The sequence below is a fragment of the Anolis sagrei genome, chromosome 6, assembly GCF_037176765.1.
Source record: "Anolis sagrei isolate rAnoSag1 chromosome 6, rAnoSag1.mat, whole genome shotgun sequence".
In the NCBI taxonomy this organism is placed as follows: domain Eukaryota; kingdom Metazoa; phylum Chordata; class Lepidosauria; order Squamata; family Dactyloidae; genus Anolis; species Anolis sagrei.
This window is the reverse complement of record NC_090026.1, coordinates 44,632,431-44,653,724: the sequence shown is the minus strand read 5'-3', so window position 1 is coordinate 44,653,724 and position 21,294 is coordinate 44,632,431. Positions and strand designations below refer to the sequence as shown.

General features: G+C 40.7%; 1 protein-coding gene across 2 annotated transcripts in view; it reads right to left on the bottom strand.

Annotated features, from left to right (window-relative positions):
* ATXN7L3 (ataxin 7 like 3) overlaps positions 1–21,294 on the bottom strand; it is a 44,807-nt gene that overhangs the window by 19,336 nt on the left and 4,177 nt on the right. For both annotated transcript variants that reach the window (XM_060781138.2, XM_060781136.2), the window contains exons 2-10: positions 13,548–13,671; positions 11,506–11,638; positions 10,256–10,427; positions 5,335–5,432; positions 4,659–4,681; positions 3,408–3,453; positions 1,899–1,930; positions 1,594–1,662; positions 646–689 (exon numbers count right to left, since the gene is read on the bottom strand). In XM_060781138.2, coding sequence (XP_060637121.2) covers positions 646–689; positions 1,594–1,662; positions 1,899–1,930; positions 3,408–3,453; positions 4,659–4,681; positions 5,335–5,432; positions 10,256–10,427; positions 11,506–11,638; positions 13,548–13,598 — 668 coding nt within the window. In that variant the 5' untranslated portion in view covers positions 13,599–13,671. The remainder of the gene's footprint in view (positions 1–645; positions 690–1,593; positions 1,663–1,898; positions 1,931–3,407; positions 3,454–4,658; positions 4,682–5,334; positions 5,433–10,255; positions 10,428–11,505; positions 11,639–13,547; positions 13,672–21,294) is intronic.

Below are 21,294 nucleotides of genomic sequence, written 5' to 3'. Positions count from 1 at the left end.
TTATTGGTGGAGCTCTTTAATTGTAGGTTAACTATACATCTCAGAAACTACAACTCCCAAATGACAAAATGTCTTGTGTCTTGCGACCAAATTTGGCAGCAGTTCGTCCAGAGGTTTTTGAGTTATGTTAATCCCACAAATGAACATTACATTTTTATTCACATAGACTGCAGGTTCTCTTTTAATCTGGTGATTGTAGCATTGGGAAGGGACTCCAAAGGTTTAAGTATCACAAACAACTGATGAAAGGTAAATGATCACAGGCAAAAATAAAGCTTGCAAGGCCAGCTTCAAAAAACTGGGAATTCTCCTCTTGATCCCATTTTCAAAATTTTAGTCCCTTTAACAGCAGCAGGGACTTGCATGAGTGACAGGTAGCATTGTAAGTCAATGCAACTCCAAGATTCTCCAGTTCCCAATGGAGATTGTGCACTGTCCTGAATCAAAGGCAGCGAGGGGGAAAACCAAGGCAAAAATGTTCTTTCTGATTGGATGCAATTGGCCTGGATTCCCACCCAACCACCCCAACCCTTGCAATCTTGTGAATACCTCCCACTCTCCTTGTGACCCGGGAACTGTTGCACAGGCAGAGGAACTGAAAGAGGCTACAGGGCTCAAGAAAGTGGAAGAGAGGTCTGCTCTCACCGTGTACACATCTTCTTGGTGTGTTCAGAGATCACCCCACATTGCTATAGAGAAAGGGAAATAAAAACAACAGCACATGAACAAATAACAAAAAGGAAGAGTCCATCCAGAGTTCAAAACATGACAGAAGGCTAATCTCTATTCAGCAAAATGTTTTCCATGATCGTTCAGATTGGCATGAGAAAAATGCATGCGTACAAAGAGTCATTGAATGTTATGTCTTTGTGAACCTAAAGTGTCCACCCAGAGAGGAGGCTACCTTTCTGATCTCTATGTTAGTCATTGTTCCAGGTTTGCCTTTTCCCAATCTGGAAGTGCACCCAAACAAGTGATGTCAGGAAAAATACAGCACGCAAGCACATCTGCTGATGAGTAACTGTTATTCTCAAAAATAAGCCTGTGAGAGTTTACATTTCTTTAGTTATGAGAAATTGGGAAAAAAAACTGTTCCAATTACAGGTGGAAAACTTCTCAGCAGCAATGATGCTTGCTAAAAAAAGAAAAGAAAAGACAAACTGACAGTGATGTCAATCCTAACCAAGAGGGGGATATAGCAGAAGGAGGAAGAAAAAATATATCAGGCATTTGGAACCAATATAGTCTGGCTCACTACTTCTTAAACTGTGGGCCCCAACCCCATATGCTTAGTTCAAGGTGGAGGTCATGGAAAATTTGAAAAAAATGTTCTCAATACCACCTAATAGCTGTTTTAAGCATCACACAAATCTGATATTATTTATTTATTGTAATTATATCCTGCCCTTCTCAGCCCGAAAGTCCAAGGTGGAGGTAGTGAAAAATTGGAAAATAATTAAGTTCTCAACACCACCTAATGGCTGTTTTAAACATTACACAAATCTGCTATTATTATTTATTTACTGTATTTATATGCCAACCTTCTCACCCCGAGAGAAGAAAACTCAGCAAGGGACTCAGCAAGGGACTCACCGTGGTAAGCAAAGTACGAAGCTCCTCAGGGCCAAGTGTTTCATAGTTTATTCCAGCAGAGTTGTTATACTATAACGGAGAACAGACAGAGATGGAAATATTTTAGGCGATACATCAAATCAGAGTAATTATTTTCTGCATTTAAATCTCCAAGAATAATATTCTTGAAAGCTACAATACCATTGAAAGACCTTGGAAGTCTTCTGAGATTCTAGTTGTCAGCTACAGACAAGAGCTGTAAAGACCTTGGGGTTCCGGAAGAGGGACAGAACAAGTCACAAGGTGTGATGCTGAGCTAGACTCACCTTAAATGGGTCTGGGTTACTACTCAGCTCCCCTGGGGAAGAAGGAAAAAAAGAAAACGTGTAAAAGTGGGGGTACAGGTGGCCTCCATTCTACCATGGCATTCTTAAATACATTTACCCAAGAAGTCTGTGTTTGTTCTTAAATGTAAACTTATATATACCATGATGCCACCTGAGCGTCAGGCTGCAAGACCCTCTCAAAATCTGACAGCAAAAGTGGCCAAATTTTGCTCTTTGCACAAAAACAAATATGAGAATGAGTTAAAAAATATTCGTACTTTGGTTATATTAAAACTTCTCTTGGCTCCGCAGTCCTATCAGCACTTTCCATACAAGACCTCTGTCTCCCTAGTCATTGATGTGAAGTTTTGAAAGTTTTACATCTCTTTATTTGCAACTGCAGTGGAAGGAAAAATGGCTGCCCCCTTCCAATCTGCACGAAAGAAGCGCAATAGTTTTATTTATTAATTTAGTATCAAAAGCATTGCAAAAATTAGTATAAAACCGATAAAAATAGAAGGAGCGCAGACGGCTAAATATCTTTTGACCAAAAACGGGCAACAGCAATGGCATTGTCTGTAGCCTCCAACAATTCTTCCTCTGTACATGAGGCAAGGCATCGTGGACAAGCATACAGATGTGGAGTTGTCTGTTCTGCTCCACAGTCACATAGCGCAATAGTAGAACATTACAAAAAAGTCCAACACTTTAAAGTGCTCATTGACCTTTCTGGCGGGCGGCGATGAATTTGTGATTCTTTTGGACAAACTGCTTTTTGCTGTAATTTTATGAATTGTATGAAGTGTATTTTAATGTATTTTATATTGATGACCTATAATGTTTTTCTTATTGTATTGAATTTTATGTTGTTAGCCGGCCTGAGTCCCTCCCCGGAGGACTCTAAATAAACAAACAAACAAACAAACAAATAAATAAATAAAAGTTCAATGAAGAGCTGAAGCCTAAAATTCAGACAAAATGCAGAGAACTGCTATCTAAGGGTGTTTTGCTGTTGCACGACAATTCAGATCTGCGCACTGCTGCCCATACTGTTGACCCTCTCCAAAAACTTGGTTTTGAAGTGTTAAAAACATCATCCCTACAGTGCTGATCTTGCCTCATTGAACTATCACCTGTTTGAACTCCGGAAAGAAAACCCTACGTTGATGAATGTTTGATGAAGAGGTGAAGGCAGCAGTATAAAGTGATGCAAAGGCCAGTAAACAACAACAAAAAATAAAACAAAACCCTAAAAGTAGTCCAGAGTCCAGCAATAGAAGTAGCTTCCTTTCTGCATCTCTGCATGATTTGCTGCTCCGGCCTTGCCTCTTTTAAAGCATCACTTTCAATTACATCAGTCAGCAAATGTACCTCCTCAAAAAGAACTGACTGCACATTTGGCTGCTGTGGAAGTCTATGAAACTCCTGGTGAAATATTATTATTGTGTGTATTATAGGCTCCTAGAATGTTGGGATGACTATCAAGGAACTCTCCCACAGTGGACTCACCATTTTTATGTTTCAGGGACTTGGATCTTCGAGGGGAATTGGGATTCTGAAGTAAGAGGAAAAAGGAAAAAAACAAAACAGTCACTTTTCAAAAGTAACTTCCAGGTATCTAGCTCCTAATGCTAAACCTCAAATGGAGTCACTACCTGCTCAACTCAACCTTCACCACTACATACTTCAACCATCTTTGCAGGTGTAGCAGTAAAAGGAAGGCGGAAGCCTTCTGGTATTCCTAGGATGGGCAACTATTGAGGTTAGGGGGCAGTGCTGGCACCAGAGGGCCCACACTCCCTGTCAAAAACATCATATGATCACCTCCAAATGCCTTGTAAGAGGGCCTGGTAGCAATTTCGCTATGCAATTTTGTCCTGGACATTTTGAGCACAGGAGTGGCTTGTTTTTGTTTTGTATTTTTAAATAGGAAGAGACTTGGAAGACAGTTCAGCGGGACTACTAAACATGATTACATTGCTCTCCATAAGCGTAGAAGTCATTATGACATAACTGGGGGGGGGGGGGCAGAAAATGGTGGTTGGAGGGATACTAGAGGCCATATGTCCTTAGGGAACTTCACTTTCCCATTCTGTGGTACACAAAAGTATGCAATAGAGCTACAGGTGAAGGCCTAAACTCAAATTAGTCTTTCTATCTAGAACAGTGGATCTCAACCTGTGGGTCCCCAGGTGTTTTGGCTTACAACTCCCAGAAATCCCAACCAATTTACCATCTGTTAGGATTTCTGGGAGTTGAAGGCCAAAACATCTGGGGACCCAACGGTTGAGAACCACTGCTCTAGAGTGTATTCATAAAGTTAGAAGGACATACGTAAGTTTGACTACAACTCAACAACTATCAGGCTATACTACATGGGATTAACACAGGCATGGGCAAACTTTGGTCCTCCAGGTGTTTTTGATAGGATGTTCAGAATTGTGGGAGTTGAAGTCCAAAAAACGTGGAAGGCCGAAGTTTGCCCATGCCTGGACTAACAGATTTAGGCTTTACATTTCAAACTAAGGTATTTCAAAGGAAGCTTTTTGTTCAAAACACGTTGGTCTCTATAAATACATTTCCATGCACAGAAGGTTTCCCCTTTGATGTTTTTGTACTGTCTAGCAGCATTTGAAGAGAAATGAACTTGTGATGCCTCAAGTGAGGCAGGTCACACACTGAAAGATGAAAGTGCTACGCATGCCTGAAGACTATATTTTAGGTACCTGTTTATTCAATAATTTAAAAGGAAGCTCCTACCTTATCTGATTTTCTCTTCTTTGCTGGAAAAAGGAAAGAGAGCTGTTTTAAATACCACCAGAAGAATAAATGCAACCCACTCCCCCTCAGTTCAAGATAATTTTCCCTGAAATTCCAGATTTGGGACAACATGCTCTGAGCTGATGTCTGCAGATGCTAACTGTGTTTTGATGGCAGAGCCGAGTTGCTGGGAACCTTTTACTCCCCATTTTTCACTGTGTGGATGTTCTCGGTGACTACAACTCAAAGCCTACCAGGCTCAACCCTTCTGCCTCGTACCTAAAGATTGAAATTGGGTTCTTCAAAGGTAATCAATTTGTAAGAACATGTGAAAAGCATTGTGGAAATAGATTACAAGTCTATCTGTTCGAGCATTCTTTTTCACAGAGTAGGCAACCAAATTGTAATGGAAAGCCTCCAAGGTGGATAGATGAGCAACTACACCCTCCATTAACTGTCAATATGCTGCCTTTGATACTGGAGACAATACTAATGGCGATGGATATCGTATCCTTCAAACATGAGTTCTAACAACTGCAAGAGATTTGTATTGGTACTAGTTTATTCCATTAGTCTCCACATATTTCTTTATCGTGCCAGATGCAAATTGAGAAATGCCTTTACATGACTCCAGATTATTATCCTCTGCTATCCAGAAACTTTGTCAGGGACGTACCTTTCTTCTCAGATCCATATGACCAGTCATTATCATTTATATCATCATTATCTTCTTGATCACTCTCGGATTTATTCATGTTGTTACTGCTTGCTATCCTATAGGAACAGGAGAGAAGGAAACATTAATTTGGGAAGTGTTTACAAAGGAGTAAGAGTTTAAACATAAAAGTGCAAAATACCCAGTCATGGCAGACAACATTCCTGAAAGAGAGCTTTAAACAAAATAGTTTTTTTCAGTTAACAGGGAGCACTGGGTCTGTCCTATGACAGATTCATGGTTCTCATAAAGGCAGTAATGAGACCAGAAAAGTAAGGCAAATGCCCTATGTCAGGGTGTCAAACTGATTTTTGTTGAGGGCTAGATCAGCCTTATGGTTGCCTTCAAATGGACTTTTGTAATTGTAAGACTGTATAAATGTAAGTATGTTGCCCAGGCACTAAAAGCCTTGCAGGCCACATAAAATGACCTGGCAGTCTGGATTCAGCCCATGAGCCTTACATTTGGCACGTATGCCCTATGTTAACGAGTACCTAACCTCTTGTATAGTGGTTCTGTATCTTTGGATTTCAGGTCCCAAAATTCCTAACTATGACTCCATAAACATCAGGAGAACCAAGGATTGAGAATCACCGCCCAAAACAGAACCTCATATCCTCTCAAATAAGTAGTTCTCTGTCAATATATGTTTGTGGTTGTTCATTCGTTCCGTCGCTTCCGACTCTTCATGACTTCATGGACCAGTCCACGCCAGAGCTCCCTGTCGGCTGTCACCACCGCCAGCTCCTTCAAGGTCAATCCAGTCACTTCAAGGATACCATCCATCCATCTTGCCCTTGGTCAGCCCCTCTTCCTTTTCCCCCAGCATAATTGTCTTCTCTAAGCTTTCCTTTCTTCTCATGATGCGGCCAAAGTACTTCATCTTGGCCTCTATTATTCTTTCCTCCAATGAGCTGTTGGGCTTTATTTCTTGAAGTACGGACTGGTTGGATCTTCTCGCAGTCCAAGGCACTCTCAGCACTTTCCTCCAACACCACAGTTCAAAAGCATCTGTCTTCCTTCGCTCAGCCTTCCCTATGGTCCGGCTCTCACATCCATAGGTCACTATGGGGAATACCATTGCTTTAACTATGCAGATCTTTGTTGCCAGTGTGATGTCTCTACTCTTCCTCCCAAGAAGTAAGCGTCTCCTGATTTCCTGGCTGCAGTCTGTGTCTGGAGTAATCTTTGCACCTAGAAATACAAAGTCTGTCACTGCCTCCACGTTTTCTCCCACTATTTCCCATTTGTCAATCATTCCTGTTGCCATAATCTTTTTTTTTTTATGTTTAGCTGCAACCCAGCTTTCGCGTTTTCTTCTTTCACCTTGTTTAGAAGGTTCCTCAGCTCCTCCTTGCTTTCGGCCATCAGAGTGGTGTCATCTGCATATCTAAGGTTGTTAATGTTTCTTCCAGCAATTTTCACCCAAGCCTTGCATTCGTCAAGCCCTGCACATCGCATGAGGTGTTCTACATACAAGTTGAATAGGTTGGGGGAGAGTATACAACCCTGCCGTACGCCTTTCCCAATCTTGAACCAGTCTGTTGTTCCATAGTCGACAACAATTTTATTGATTAGCCAGTTGGCCTTATCAAAAACAGACAGTGCAAACACAACATACAACATACATCTGGTCCTATTAAAATAGAATACAGATATATAGGAATTTATCAACTTAAAACCAATGTAGCTTAGCCATAGATACATGCATCAACTATCCTCGTCTCCCCTGCACTGTACCCCAATCTGATCTATGTACTCTGATCTCCTTTTAGCAAAGGGCAACTTGTGTCGTCAGAATGGGGTTAAAACCAGCCAACAAAAATGAGGTTTTAGCTGCTGTATCCCAGCTTATTTTATTGCAAATCAAAGGCCATGAATATTTTTTCCTTTCTTTTTCATATAGGTTGCAGTTATGTAAAATGTGGTTCAAATTTTCAACTTCAGGGGCTCCACAGATACAGAGTCTTTCTTCATATGGGTTATGATTGAATCTGCCATGTCTCTCCATGGATTCAATTTGTTCAAATCTTGCCCTGGTAAAAGTGGTTCTTAGGTGTCTTGGCATGTCAGCTTTTAGGTATGGCACCCTCCATAGTCAGTTCTTACTGTTGCTATTTGGTCCTTATACAGATTCCTCAGGAGAGAGATAAGATATGTGTGTGTGTGTGTGTGAAAGATGTCCAGGTAAAAAGTTGAAAGCCTTCTATATTAGGAATTAATGTGATGCTGCAGGAAAGGTTAAATATGAATTAATCGTACTGCACTGTGACCAGAGACAATTCTTCACTTCTTTTTAACAATGATTATTTTGAAGTACTGTATTTAAAGTGCTCTGGAAAAAAAAAACTCTTAGCCATGCTTTCAATGCTGAAAGCATTGCTAAGAGATTTCATGCAGACCACTCTAACTGTCCCTGTCTAAAAATGGGGGCAGAGGCAGGGAGATAAAAGGAGAAGGAGGGAAAATAGTTTAACAAAAATCCTTTGGATTCAGAAAGGTCATGTCAGAAGCAGGGACCTTGTATGATTCACACATCTGCTCATTAGTGAGGATGTCATACCAGATCAAACATCACAATTGCTGATCTGAGCCACATGTATTTCTGAAGCAAGCTGCCCAAGTGTCAAAGTTGGTTTGGGGCTCAACATTTTGCATCCTGAGAACATCCACTTTCTTCATGTACACAACAAATAAGATGTCAGCTCTGAAAGCATCAAGACTGATTTTGAAAGTGTCTAGGCTTCCTTAGGCCTCATTGTCCAAGTTTGATGGCCTTCCAAGTATAGTGTCTTGGTGGTGGATACACAGGTGACTGTAGAGCCCTATTCTTGATCCACATGCTCTTCCACAGTGAAGACATCGATTTCCAGGTGGAAGGCAGTTCTGGTAAGGGTTGGCTTGATGCGCCTTCCTCTTGGCACGTTTCTCCCTTTCGCCCTCCATTCATACCTTTTCAAATTCCACAGCACTGCTGGTCACAGCTGACATCCAGCTAGAGCACTCAAGGGCCAGGATTTCCCAGTTTTCGGTGCCTATGCCACAGTTTTTAAGGTTTATCTTTAAATCTCTTTTCCTGTCCACCAACATTCTGTTTTCCATTCTTGAGTTGGGAGAATAGCAACTGCTTTGGGAGATGGTGGTCGGGCATTTGGACAACGTGGCCAGTCCAGTGGAGTTGATGGTGTAGGTCTTTGCTTCTTCCAGCATGCTGACATTTGTCCGCCTGTCTTTCCAAGAAATTTACAAGATTTTCTGGAGGCAACGTTGATAGAATTGTGACGTCTGTAGATTGTCCACATTTCACAGGTGTATAGCAGTGTTGGGAGAACAATAGCTTTATAAATAAGCACCTTGGTTTCCCTACAAACACTCTTTGCTTCATTCAGAAAAATATTGTACTCGCAGAGCTCAGGCGGTGTTGTATTTCAGTGTCAATGCTGACTTTTGTGGAGAGGTGGCTGCCAAGGTAGTTGAAATCGTCAACATTTTCTAACATCACACCAGTAAGCTGTATTTCTGGCACTGCAGAGGGATTGGCTGGTGCCTGCTGGAAGAGCACTTTGGTTTTCTCAATGAGAGACCGAGCTTCTCGCATGCTTCTGCAAATGTGTTTAGAGTGGCTTGAAGGTCTTCTTCTGAATGTGCACAGACTACATTATCATCGACATATTAGAGCTCTAAAACAGATTTTGTTGTGACCTTGGTTTTGGCTTTCAGTCTGCTGAGGTTGAATAGCTTGCCATCTGTCCAATAGATGATTTCCACTCCGGTGGGAAGCTTCCCATCAACAAGATGAAGTATCATAGCAAAGAAGTTGGAAAATAAGGTTGGGGCAATAACTCATCCCTGTTTGACACCTGATTCCACCTTAAATGGGTCACTTTGGGGGCCATTACTGTCCAAGACTGTTGCCATCATGTAATCGTGGAGGAGCCACAAGATGTTCACAAATTTATCAGGGCATCTGAATTTTTGGAGAATGGTCCAGAGAGCACTGCGATTAACTGCGTCAAATGCCTTTGCAAGGTCAACGAATGCCATGTACAGACGCTGATTTTGTTTTCTACATTTTTCTTGGAACTGTTGTGCAGTGAAGATCATGTCCACTGTTCCTCTGGAGGGGCAGAAGACATTCTGGGAAGGTGTCTTCTGAGACAGGAAGAAGGCAGTTTGCAAGGATTCTTGCAAGTATTTTTCCAGCAGAGGTTAGAAGGGCGATACCTCTATAGTCTCCACAGTTTGTTCTTTCCCTTTTTTTTGAAAAGGGTGATGATGATGGCATCCTTGAAGTCTGCTGGGATTTTCTCGGTTACCCCGACTTTTTCAATGAATTGGTAAGAGTTGCTGTGTCAGCACAGATCCACCCTCTTTGAAGATTTCAGCAGGATCCCATCAGGTCTGCTGGCTTTGTTATTTTTTTGTTGGCTGATGGCGTTGCTGACTTCCTCCAAACTAGGCCATGTTGCAAGCTCATCCCTGGTTTCTTGTTACAACAACAAATAAGATGTCCACTCTGAAAGCATCAAGACTGATCTTGGAAGTATGTAGGCTAACAAACAAAAACTCTTAATAAGAGTGAGTTAAGATGGATGGTGGAGATGGAAACCAACATAAGCAAGGAAGGATTTCCATCTGCTAGCAGGTAGACCTTAGTAGCCATTCAGAGCTCCACCATGATGAGCAAAAAGAAAAGCAGAATCACAAAGAAACTGCATTTGTCAGCAGGGCACAGAATGTAAAAGTACAGAACAGAAGCCACATGATTGGAAAGGAAACCCAAAGGCTAGCCAAAATAGATTGCATTTGTCCCAGCTCAAATCCTAGCCCTCTTTTCTTTTGCTTCCACTCCTATCCTCTCGCTCTCTCCAGTCCTCCTCACCTCCGATTGGCGATGCGGCTGCTGTTTCTGCCCATACCAAGGCACTTCTCCAAATGTGGGGCGAAGCGGGAGGCGGCGATGCTTCGACTGCAGTTTGGGCAAACACATTCCTTGTTCTTCCACTGGTTATAGACTTGGCCAAAGATATCCAGCCCTGGCTGATCTACAATTTCTGCAGGTAAAACAGGGGGAAAAGGGAGGGTTTCTTAACAGAAGGAGGAGACAGGAAAAGATCTGCACATTCAAGGAAGTCAAGAGAACCACTGCTAGGGATTACTTTGAATCTACTGCAAATTTTTTTAAAAGATGAGCACCACTTAAGTTAGAGATCTACATTGAAATCACTACATACCAGATGTTAGGAGAAAATAGCAGTCATCACATATTGTAAAACATGAATAATGGTTTAATCAAAGTTGGACAGTCTTATCTTAAATTACAGTGTTATGTAAATATTCAAAAACATTTAACTTACTGATGCCTCAATTAATGTAATTTTATTGGTATCTATTTTTATTTTGAAATTTACCAGTAGCTGCTGCATTTCTCACCCTAGGCTTATACTCAAAGTCAATACAGTTTCCCATTTCTTTGGTAAAATTAGGTGGCTCGGCATATTTTCAGGTTGGCTAATACTCAAGTATATATGGGTATATGAGAAAGGCTTTGTACAGTATCAGATTGCTATAATTCTTGGTTTCTTTTTTATTTTATGAAAATGAATACATTATATCTACTTGACATTATGGAGAACAACTGGAGACAAAACCATTTTTTCTCTTTTTCTAATGTTGATGTGTTCAGGGTTTTTTGGGGTTTTTTTTATCAAAATTGGCAAAACCAAAGAGATAGCTCAAAATTTAGGTGCTCATTATCATTCAGACCACGGTTATTGAATTTGTAGCATTTTTAATAAGTCAATTTGCAAGGATACTTTGCTACCCCGAGTCCCCGTTGGGGAGATGGTGGCGGGGTATAAATATTTATTATTATTATAAATATATAGCACTTTTACTGTTCCAACCTATGTAATTTCAGCCTAAAAGTATATATAATGAATATTGTATTCCTTTTAACATGTACAAGGGAACTAACACTGCATTTTCTAATTTTACTGAAAAATATCATTTTTCATATCTGGAAAAAAGAATCAGGGAAAACTGGGCATGTACCGTAACTTTGAAGTTTCCACAAATTTTTCTTGACAAATTAAAAAAAAATAAAAAAAATGTTTGCAAATAGAGACTTACCAAAGTCCTTCATACTATCAGGGTCTGTGTCATCTAGAAAGAAGTAGCCACACTTGACGGCCCGGTGCACCTCAAAGCACAAGCCCAGGCAAGCATCTTCAATCAAATCTGTATAAATATCATGAGCCACAGCCTAGAAAGCAAAAAGTCCAAAAAGGTAGTGTGATCAAGATGTTACAACAGAAAGACTAGTAGAGTTTGAAAACAAATCTCCCCTGGGATCAAGATTCCTTTCTCAAAGTTGAAACCCAGAGTCAGATGCTTATCCAGACCTCAGAACCCAAAGAATATCAAGATATTAATTTGCACAAATGCACCTTACTGAAAGAAGAGGCCTCACCAACTACACTGCCCCAATTACTCTGGTGTCCAGGAATATAGAAAGAAACCACATTTCAGGGGATCGCCAGACTTTAACCACTTTCTTTCGTATCCAAATATCAATCTTAATATTTGAATACAAACCAGTCGTTGTATTGGTAGCATTTATCAATTGGTAACATTTATCAAACCCACTCATTTATTTTAAAATATTTCTACATGGCCTGCTCTATCCAGGCAACACATAATAAAAATACAACATAATATTGCTCTAACAACATGGTTGGTTCAGAGTAATAATCTATATAAATAAAATGTAATGTTAGTTTGTGAGGATTAACATAACTCAAAAACCACTGGACGAATCGACACCAAATTTGGACACAATACACCTCTCAGGCCAATGGGTGACCATCACTCATAAAAACACAGCAGAAGAGATTTTAAAAGCAAAAACAAAACAAAACTAAAAATACATTACAACGCATATGCAAACACACACACACATATATACATGCAAAAACACATATGCACAAATATATGCACACACAAAACACATATACACAGACTGGGCCACAGCAACACGTGGCAGGGGACGGCTAGTAATAATAATAATAATACTTTATAGACCGCCTTCTCTCCCTGAGGCAATTCAGGGCGGTTTACACACACACAAAAGGCAAACATACAATGCCCAAAATGGATACAAACACCTCAATATATACTCTAATACAAAATAATACATAAAGACCGTAAACTTGTAACAAAAAAGAATTAACATCGAAATGAAAAACAGAATACTAAGAATAAAATAAAACATAATTATACTGATAACATAATTAACATTAAGACATATAACCTGAGAAAACGATTAAAATACATAAAAATGGCTATCATGGTTGTTCTTTAAAATGTACCATGGCAGCAATGGGATATAAATAAGTTAGCCAGCATTTCGATGGAATTAAAAAGTGTCCTAGTCCTCCTCCTCTCCATACACTAAAGTGCATTGGTGCATTTTTAAGAGTTTTTGAAGGAGAGGAGGTTGATGGCTGTTTTTATTCATTTAGGGAGGGAATCCAGAGACAGGGAGCGATCATGGAGAAGGCCGTCTCTCTCATTCCAACTGTGCTTGGGACGGAGGTGGGACCAAGAGTAGGGCCTCCTCTGCTGACTGAAGTGCACAAGATGGCCTGCATAGAGAGATGTGACTGGACAAATAGCCTGGACCTGAACCGTTTAGGGCTCAATAGGTAATGACCAGCACTTTGTATTTAGCAAACCAGCAACCAGTGGAGCTGCCATAACATGAAAATGGTTGTCTCCCTGTACGGAGCAAAATGACATCATTAGAAGGTTACTGATGCTGCATAATCAAAAGATTACTTTTCCCTTCCTCTCCCATCTTACAAGCCACTACTCTGCAATGTTGTCACTAAGAGAGAAGCACAACATGAGTCTTGGAGGGTATGGTGAGGAAGGAAGGAAGGAGAGAATATGATACATGTTTTAATGGCATTGGAAGTTTTGTAGAGCAAGCCACTCTGAACTGTGACTTGCTCTACAAAAAAGTACTATGAGTAGGCTAGGGGTGCAAGACCCTTGAAAAAGTAGAAAAAACACAAATAAAAATAGCTATGTTCTTTTTTTTTTTTTACTTGTGAGAACACCTCTATGAATCTCCAGGCAAGAAAGCTTTTGCTTTAAAGGAGTCAACTTACCTCCAACTTGCTGTTATCCAGGTCCGACAAAGTCATTTCCTCCATTTTCATTTGCAAAAGCTATCGGAGAAGGTGCTGAGAACGCAACATGCCCGAGGCCAGGCTCAAATGGGAAGGGTTCCCCCTAAGTGAAGACAGAAAAAAGAAAGGAAGAATAAGAAAGGAAGTCAAAACATTTGACTGTTTTGTTGTTTTTGAGTGTTGCTTTGTTTTTCTTTCTTTTTTCCTTACTTATTCTGTTACTCACCTTATATGTATATCTCATGTATTATGTATATTGTACTTTGGAAAAGCTAATAAAAACTTCTATTAAAAAGTGAAGTCAGAAAAAGGACACAATGATTTGCACAGCAATTTTCTTTCAAAGGGAAGGATGAGCGACTTTGCCTCCTTACTATTAATCATCATTATTATTTATGGAGTACTTTGAAGTGTTCAGCAGATTCCAAGTTTGCTTAAAATGCAACTCTTTGTCCCAAACACAGAGCTAGGAAATGCTTAGAATCCTACCAACACGTTACAGAATAGCACAATAGTGTAAAGATAATGGCTAAAAAGTGATCAGGGGTTCTTCATTCAACTTCCTAGTGTTAGATTTAAAACCCAAATGCACAAATTTCTGACCCTTGTGCTTGAAAGCAGCAGCAATAACTGAAACCTCAGGAGCCAGACTGCTTTATGAACAAATCTTCATGATGGAGCGCCAAGGCCCATGACTAGCCAACCTGCTTCTAGAAGTAAAACAAAAATACACTGTGCAAAATAGTAGATATGAAGTTGTGACTATCTGCATAATTTTCCCACACAACAAAGGTCAATTTAAGTAGATGCAGAATGGCAAAGTAGATACATGCCAATTTGTGACAAAGGCTCTCAATGGCTGCTAGCCACAGTGACTATATATTACCCCAAATATATCAAAGGCAGGTTCGCAGCTTGCGAGTTCTCCTGAATTCCTCGTTAAGCCTGGAACTCCAAGTTTGGGCAGCATTCACACAATTAAAACCGTACTTTGGAAAGTCAGATTTGGCCATGGTGGTCCATGCTCTGGTTACATTGCAAATAGATGACTGCAATGTGGGGTTGCCTTTGAAGACTGTTCAGAAGCTCCAAATGGTCTAACGGGCAGCAACCAGATTGCTCACCGGAGTGGCATACAGGGAGCATACAACACCCCTCTTACGTCAGCTACACTGTCTGCCAGCCTGCTACCAAGCACAATTCAAAGTGCTGGATTTGATCTATAAAGCCCTAAACTGTTCCGGCCCAGATTACCTGTCCGAACAGATCTTCCCCTATGAACCATCTGAGAAATTAAGATTGTCCAGGGAGGCCCTGCTCTTGGTCCTGCCTTTGCAGGCACGTCTGGTGGGAACAAGAGACAGGGCCTTCTCAGTGGTGGCCCCTCGGCTATGGAACTTCCTCTCCAGCGATGTTAGATCAGCCCTTCCCTCTTGACCTTCAGAAAGAGAGTGAAAATGTGGCTCTGGGATCAAGAACTCAAAGAACCATAGAGCAATAGATGGTCTGGAATTATGTGCAATGATTACCGGAATGTTCTGGATTATGATTGAGTCCCCTTTGGGGTAGAGAAAGGCGGTATATAAATATAGTAAGTAAATAAATAACTAAATAATATGAATATCAGTTGTTGGGAAACACAAGCAGTGCTATCTGCTTGAGGACTTTCCACTGGCCGCTATGGGAAGAGAGTGCTGGACTAGACTGTCCTTTGGATTCATTCAGCAAGGCTCTTATGTTCTTATAACACATCAGCCTGTGTGTATCACAAGCAGTTTTATCACTCAATGGATAGCAGGAGAGAACATTAGCTAACTCAGGATCATTTGCAACAGACGATCTAATGTTTTCATCTGGAAACCACTGGCCTAAGTGGAGCAAAGCCCACTAAATTTCACCTATGAAAGCACCTCGTATACCTTTGCAACATCTAACATTATATTTGTAGGCACTGCATTTACTGATCTCCCTGTGTATTCATGAGCAGAGATAAGAACATGGGATAAAAAAGCAAGTATAATTCTTCCCAATACCTTCAATGGACCAAGATTTTAGAACAGTATATCAAGCTGAAAACTAATTAACAGACACCACCACAAAATGTCAATGTATATGTACTTAGAAATGTCAACACTGTGTTAACAGATTGTGCATGTGCAAAGTGAATGCAGCAAACAACTTGATGAAATTTTTTTATAGATTACAGAAATGGAGGACAGAACGAGGAGAAAAAACAGAAATCTGAAAATAGAACTCGAGTTTATTTTGGGGTCCATTGCCTTCCGAACCTCCACCCCAAGACAGTAAAGATTGTCTGCCTGCTACATTATACATACTACCTTCCACAAATATCAAGGAAAAGAAATTCACGCTGTTTAGAAGGGTTTATTAAAGAGGAAACAAGGAGTGGTCCCCTTCTCCAACCGCAATAATTTATCCAGGGGGTGAAGTCTATGTCTTTTTAATTTGTAACATGTTGGATCACCAAAAAACAGCAGCATGGTTCCTTCTAAGATCTCGAGTGCTGACTCACTGTCTCTTTTGCTGAAAATATCCAGGCCCTCAAGGAAAACTGCAATCTCTGTCAATACAAATAAATGCAAGAAAGCAGCAAAACACAACGCAGGATGCCTCCCAGTACTGGCTTTGGCTAAGAGAAAGGTCCTTATCCACTTTTCAGCTGCAGGTAAGGGAAAAAGAATCGAGATAAGTTCTAATCTATTTTGGATGACAACTGCGTTCAGATTTTTAGTCCAGTCAAACAACAACAGATTGAGTTCTTCAGCCTCTCAATCAAGCTCTTAGGTGGGAATGGTATGTACAAAATATGGACAGAAAGAACTGATTTGAAATTGCCGGGCCTGGTAAACAAACAAGTATACGTCAAAAGATGCCTCTTTGAACATTCATGACTACTTGTTTTAATAAATAAAAAGATACCTTTTCATTTTATTTTGCCCCTGAAGTCAGGATTTTTTAAAAAACGAATGCACTTGTACCAGAGTCACTTAAAATTATGCACAATGATAAAATGAACTACACGCATACTCTCTCTCTCTCCTCTGCAGGTTGGCTTTTTTCTTTTAAGGGCACTGCCTTCTAAAAATCTGCAATCTTCTCTCTGCATTGAGAAAAGGAAACAACAAGAAAAGAAAACAAAAACACCCTGCAATGCTGAATGCACTACTAAAGCATATCTACCTCCCTTCATAAGACCAAGCCTAGATAGGAGGGCAGATTTAAGTCATTCCCCATGACAATTATAGTCAGGAATCCCAAACAGGAAAGCCGATTGCTCCCATTCCAGGTTTTTAAAACAAAGTATGATATCCCATAAGGAAGACTGAGAGAAGGAAGATAGATGCTTTTGAATGGTGGTGTTGGAGGAAAATTCTGAGAGTACCTTGGACTGCGAGAAGATCCAACCAGCCCATATCTCAGGAAATAAAGTCCGACTGCTCATTGGAGGGAAGGATATTAGAGGCAAAGATGGAGTACTTTGGCCACATCATGAGAAGACAGGAAAGCTTAGAGAAGACAATGATGCTGGGGGAAATGGAAGGAAAAAGGAAGAGGGGCTGACCAAGGGCAAGATGGATGGATGGTATCCTTGAAGCAAGTGGCTTGACTCTGAAGGAGCTGGGGGTGGTGACGGCTGACAGGGAGCTCTGGCGTGGGATGGTCCATGAGGTCACGAAGAGTTGGAACAAATAAACAACAAGAACTCCCCCCGCCCCCCCAAAGTTAGGAGCAACTTGAGAAACTGCAAGTCAGTCGCTGCAAGGACGTCTGCAAAGACGTTGCCCATGTGGGAGGCTTCTCTCATATCTCCGCATGGAGAGCTGGAGCTGACAGATGGAATTCATCCGCACTTTCCCTGGATTCGAACCTGCGACCTGTCAGTCTTCAGTCCTGTCGGCACAAGGGTTTAACCCACTGCGCCACCGGGGGTTTCTTGTTAAAGGGTGGCTTTCTATTTGGAGTAGGAACCTAGAACTGCAGTCCATACTGAAGCAAACTGAATTATGGAAAGCAATAAGCTGTGTTTCAATACAACAATGGGAAAGAAAAAGCCAGCTTACAAAGAGTGAACCCAGCTTGTAAGACCCGCCAGCGACTTGGGGCTCTCCCTAGCTCCCCATTGTTGGAAGGAATCCTCCAATACCAGACACAGACTTCATTAGCCTAACAAAGGGCAAACCCCAGGCACCATGGGATCCCTGGATACATCCAAGGCCTTTCCACAGCCAGCCATCTGGAATCAGACCAATACACTCACCCTATTCCCATGTCTAGACCCATTTGCCAAAAATAAGGAAGGCGGGGTGGGGAGCAGGGTGGTAATGGTCTCAATTGTAAACTAAACATCTTCCTGATTCGGGGAACTCTTCCTCACATCTGCAAGATCAGAGCAGGAAAATTAGAAGTTTGTGCCTTAGTTTTTTATGATTTCCCAACTTTTCTCAAATCCAAATAATGTCCAAGGGGTTACAAATAGTAATAGATTTAATAGGTTTTATAGAATTGAACTGAGTATTTAGACAAGTTTTAACAGGTCGGAAAACATTTCAAATCTTGGCAATGAGGCTGACTAATTTCCCCGATAGTTTTCCATGACCACCACTATCTCCTCCTAATAAACCACAAAACTCTCCCCTCCAAAATGCCTCTCAGCCAACTCCCTTCCACCCCTTAATCTGCTCCCTGATTCACTATTACTCAATTCATTCAGCAAAGCTGTTGTTCCCCCCTCCAACCCTCTTGCTTCTCTGCTCCACCAACATTATTTATTTATTATTTACTATATTTATATACCGTCCCTCTCAGCCCGCAGGCGACTCGGGGCGGTTTACAGTTGGTGCCAAGACCATAAAATACAATTTCAATACAATAAAAACAATCGGATAATAAAACCATAACAAAATCAATAAAAACAAGAACATTGGGGTCTCCTGTTAAAAACATTGTCCCACTCGTAAACCTTCATGTTAACTAAAATTCCCCCAAAATATAGAATTCACTGTCAGAAAAGAAATATTAATGTTTTCCTGAAATGCTTTCTTCCTAAGCCACAAAAAACAATTCCTTGGATGCCGAATTCAACTGATGTTTAAATAAAGCTGGGTTTTATTAGGAGACTGCCATTCTCTAGCATACATAAGACACACTTTCTTCTGTGAGGCACAGTTTCAGCTCCAAATTCTTTCTAACCAAAGGGACACACCTTTATCTAAATAACATTCATGCTCACCCCAATTCCTCCCTTGTATAGAAGGGTTGCTCAATAGTAAAGAAAAATGCATTCTAGGCATGCTCAGAGGCAATCTTGTCTTCACTTCCCACATTCCAGTGTTGTTAGGAAGACATTCTGGGGCTGAGCTTTGTTAAAATTTTCTCTGGTGGGAGAAAAAGACATTCTCCTGGGGGGAAAAACATAATTTAAAACAAACCTGTAAGAGATTCACCCCATTTTGCTGCTTCTGAAAATAAAGTGAAATGGTACTCAACTGTGAATCAGCTGTTTCACACTAGAATATTTTCCCCGCTGAGATCAGAATATAACTTGCTGGCTAGTCCAATATTTATGAAGGAGTTGGGCTGCATCATATAATGAGCTGAAGTCTCTCTTAGTTGAAAATGACTCAAAGGCACAAAACAACAATAAACTCTCCCTGCCCTTTCTGCTCACTTACCAGGAACTTGTTTCCTCCACTGCTACTATAACAAGCCATCCTTACACTTTTTAAGCTATCTCTAAATTCCCAACTGAGAACTCACTCACAATTGCCAAAAGAGTCCATTCACTGCCCAGTCCCCTTGATTCACTTACAAGGCTTTGAACAAAGACTTATTAACGACTGCTTACTCACCACCTTTGTCTTCTTTTTCTGGCCACACTTCCAGTCTTCCTCTACTCCTTTATTTTCTAATCTTTCCCTTCCTCTTCACCAGCCCCACCCTTTCTCTGACCACCACCCCACCTATTTCTGCTCTCTGCAATTTATATTTTAAAACTGGAAAAGGGAAGCCTAAGGAGATTCTTACCTGATTTAACTATTATTATTTGTGATTTTTCATTGCTTGTTTTAATTGTTTTTATTGCTATTTATTACTATTTCGTTTTTGTCTTTGTAAGCCGCTTGAGATTTACAAATAAATAAATCAGGTTATAAATAAAATTATTATTAGTAGTAGTAGCTTCTGTTCAAAGGACATTTAGTATTATGTCACGTTTTTTAAACTTTGTGGTTTTTTTAATACATTACAACTGTATCCTTGGTTCGCTCCTGATACGATTAATAATAATAATAATCATCATCATCATCATCCCCCCATCGGGGATTAAAAAACAAAGTATGGATTCTCAATGTTGCAATCCCAGATGACAGCAGGATTAAAGAGAAACAACTGGAAAAGCTGACATAATATGAGGATTTAAAGATCGAGCTGCAAAGACTGTGGCACAAGCCAGTAAAGGTGGTCCCAGTGGTGATCGGCACACTGGGTGCAGTGCCTAAAGACCTTGGCCTGCACTTAAACACAATTGGCGCTGACAAGATTACTATCTGCCAGCTGCAAAAGGCTACCTTACTGGAATCTGCGCGTATTATTCGCCGATACATCGCACAGTCCTAGACACTTGGGAAGTCTCCGACATGACATCCAATACAACAGCCAGCAGAGTGTCTGCTGTGGACTCATCTTGTTGTGTTTCAAAATAATAGTAATAGTAATAGTAATAGTAATAATAATAATAATAATAATAGTAACAACAACAATAATAAAACTTTATTTGTAGACTGTCCTATCTCCTCAAAGGGACTCAGGGTGGTTTCCAACACATATGGCAAACATTGAATGCCAGCAGAGAAACATATTAACAAATTAAATCAAAACAAAACACATCAAACAATATAAAACAGGCTAACTATAATGTTAGAACCAAATAAAAGTTATTATGGGAGTGGTAGCCCAACAATCTAAGCTTTTAGTGAGCCACCATTCCCAATCTCTGCTTCAGAGAAATCCAGCCCACTGAGCAATTTACCAGATGCATCCTATATAACTAACCTCTTCACCAGAAAAGCACAACTCATCTCTATTATCCTTCCTTGTTTGTTTATTTAGATATAGGTTCCTCAAGTCCAGCATCTGTTTTGCAACAATAGCCTCTGATTAATTCTTCTTACGCTTCACATTTATGTCTCACCTCTCCTCCCAAGGGTTTGAAGTGGAAGGCATGGTTCCTCCTCCTCCCATTCTATTGTCACAACAACTATCCTGTGAGGTTGTTGAAGCTCAAAAGGACAATACCTTCGATAGCTTTGGAGAGACTTGAGTCTAAGTCCTCTAACACTTCATCCACTACACCAGTGGTTCCCAAGCTTTGCTTCTCCAGGTGCTTTGGACTTCAGCTTCCAAACTGACCAAGCTGGCTAGGGCTTCTGGGAGTTGCAGTACCAAACACCTGGAGGACAAAAGGTGGAGTAATACAGCACTACACCAATACCGACTTTCCAAGCCGATGCCTTGGAAGCAGAGTTGGGAGCTGTGAAACAAGAAAGGAATCTTCCCAAGCTCTGCCACGAAGGCGATAAGCAGGGAAACAACCCTGTCTCCCATTGCGACTGAGAGTCAACAAAGTATTATCTAAACCACAACCAGTGCTAACTTATTTTTCTTGCAACCATTTATGAGGGAGAACGGTGATGCCATTAATCCCACC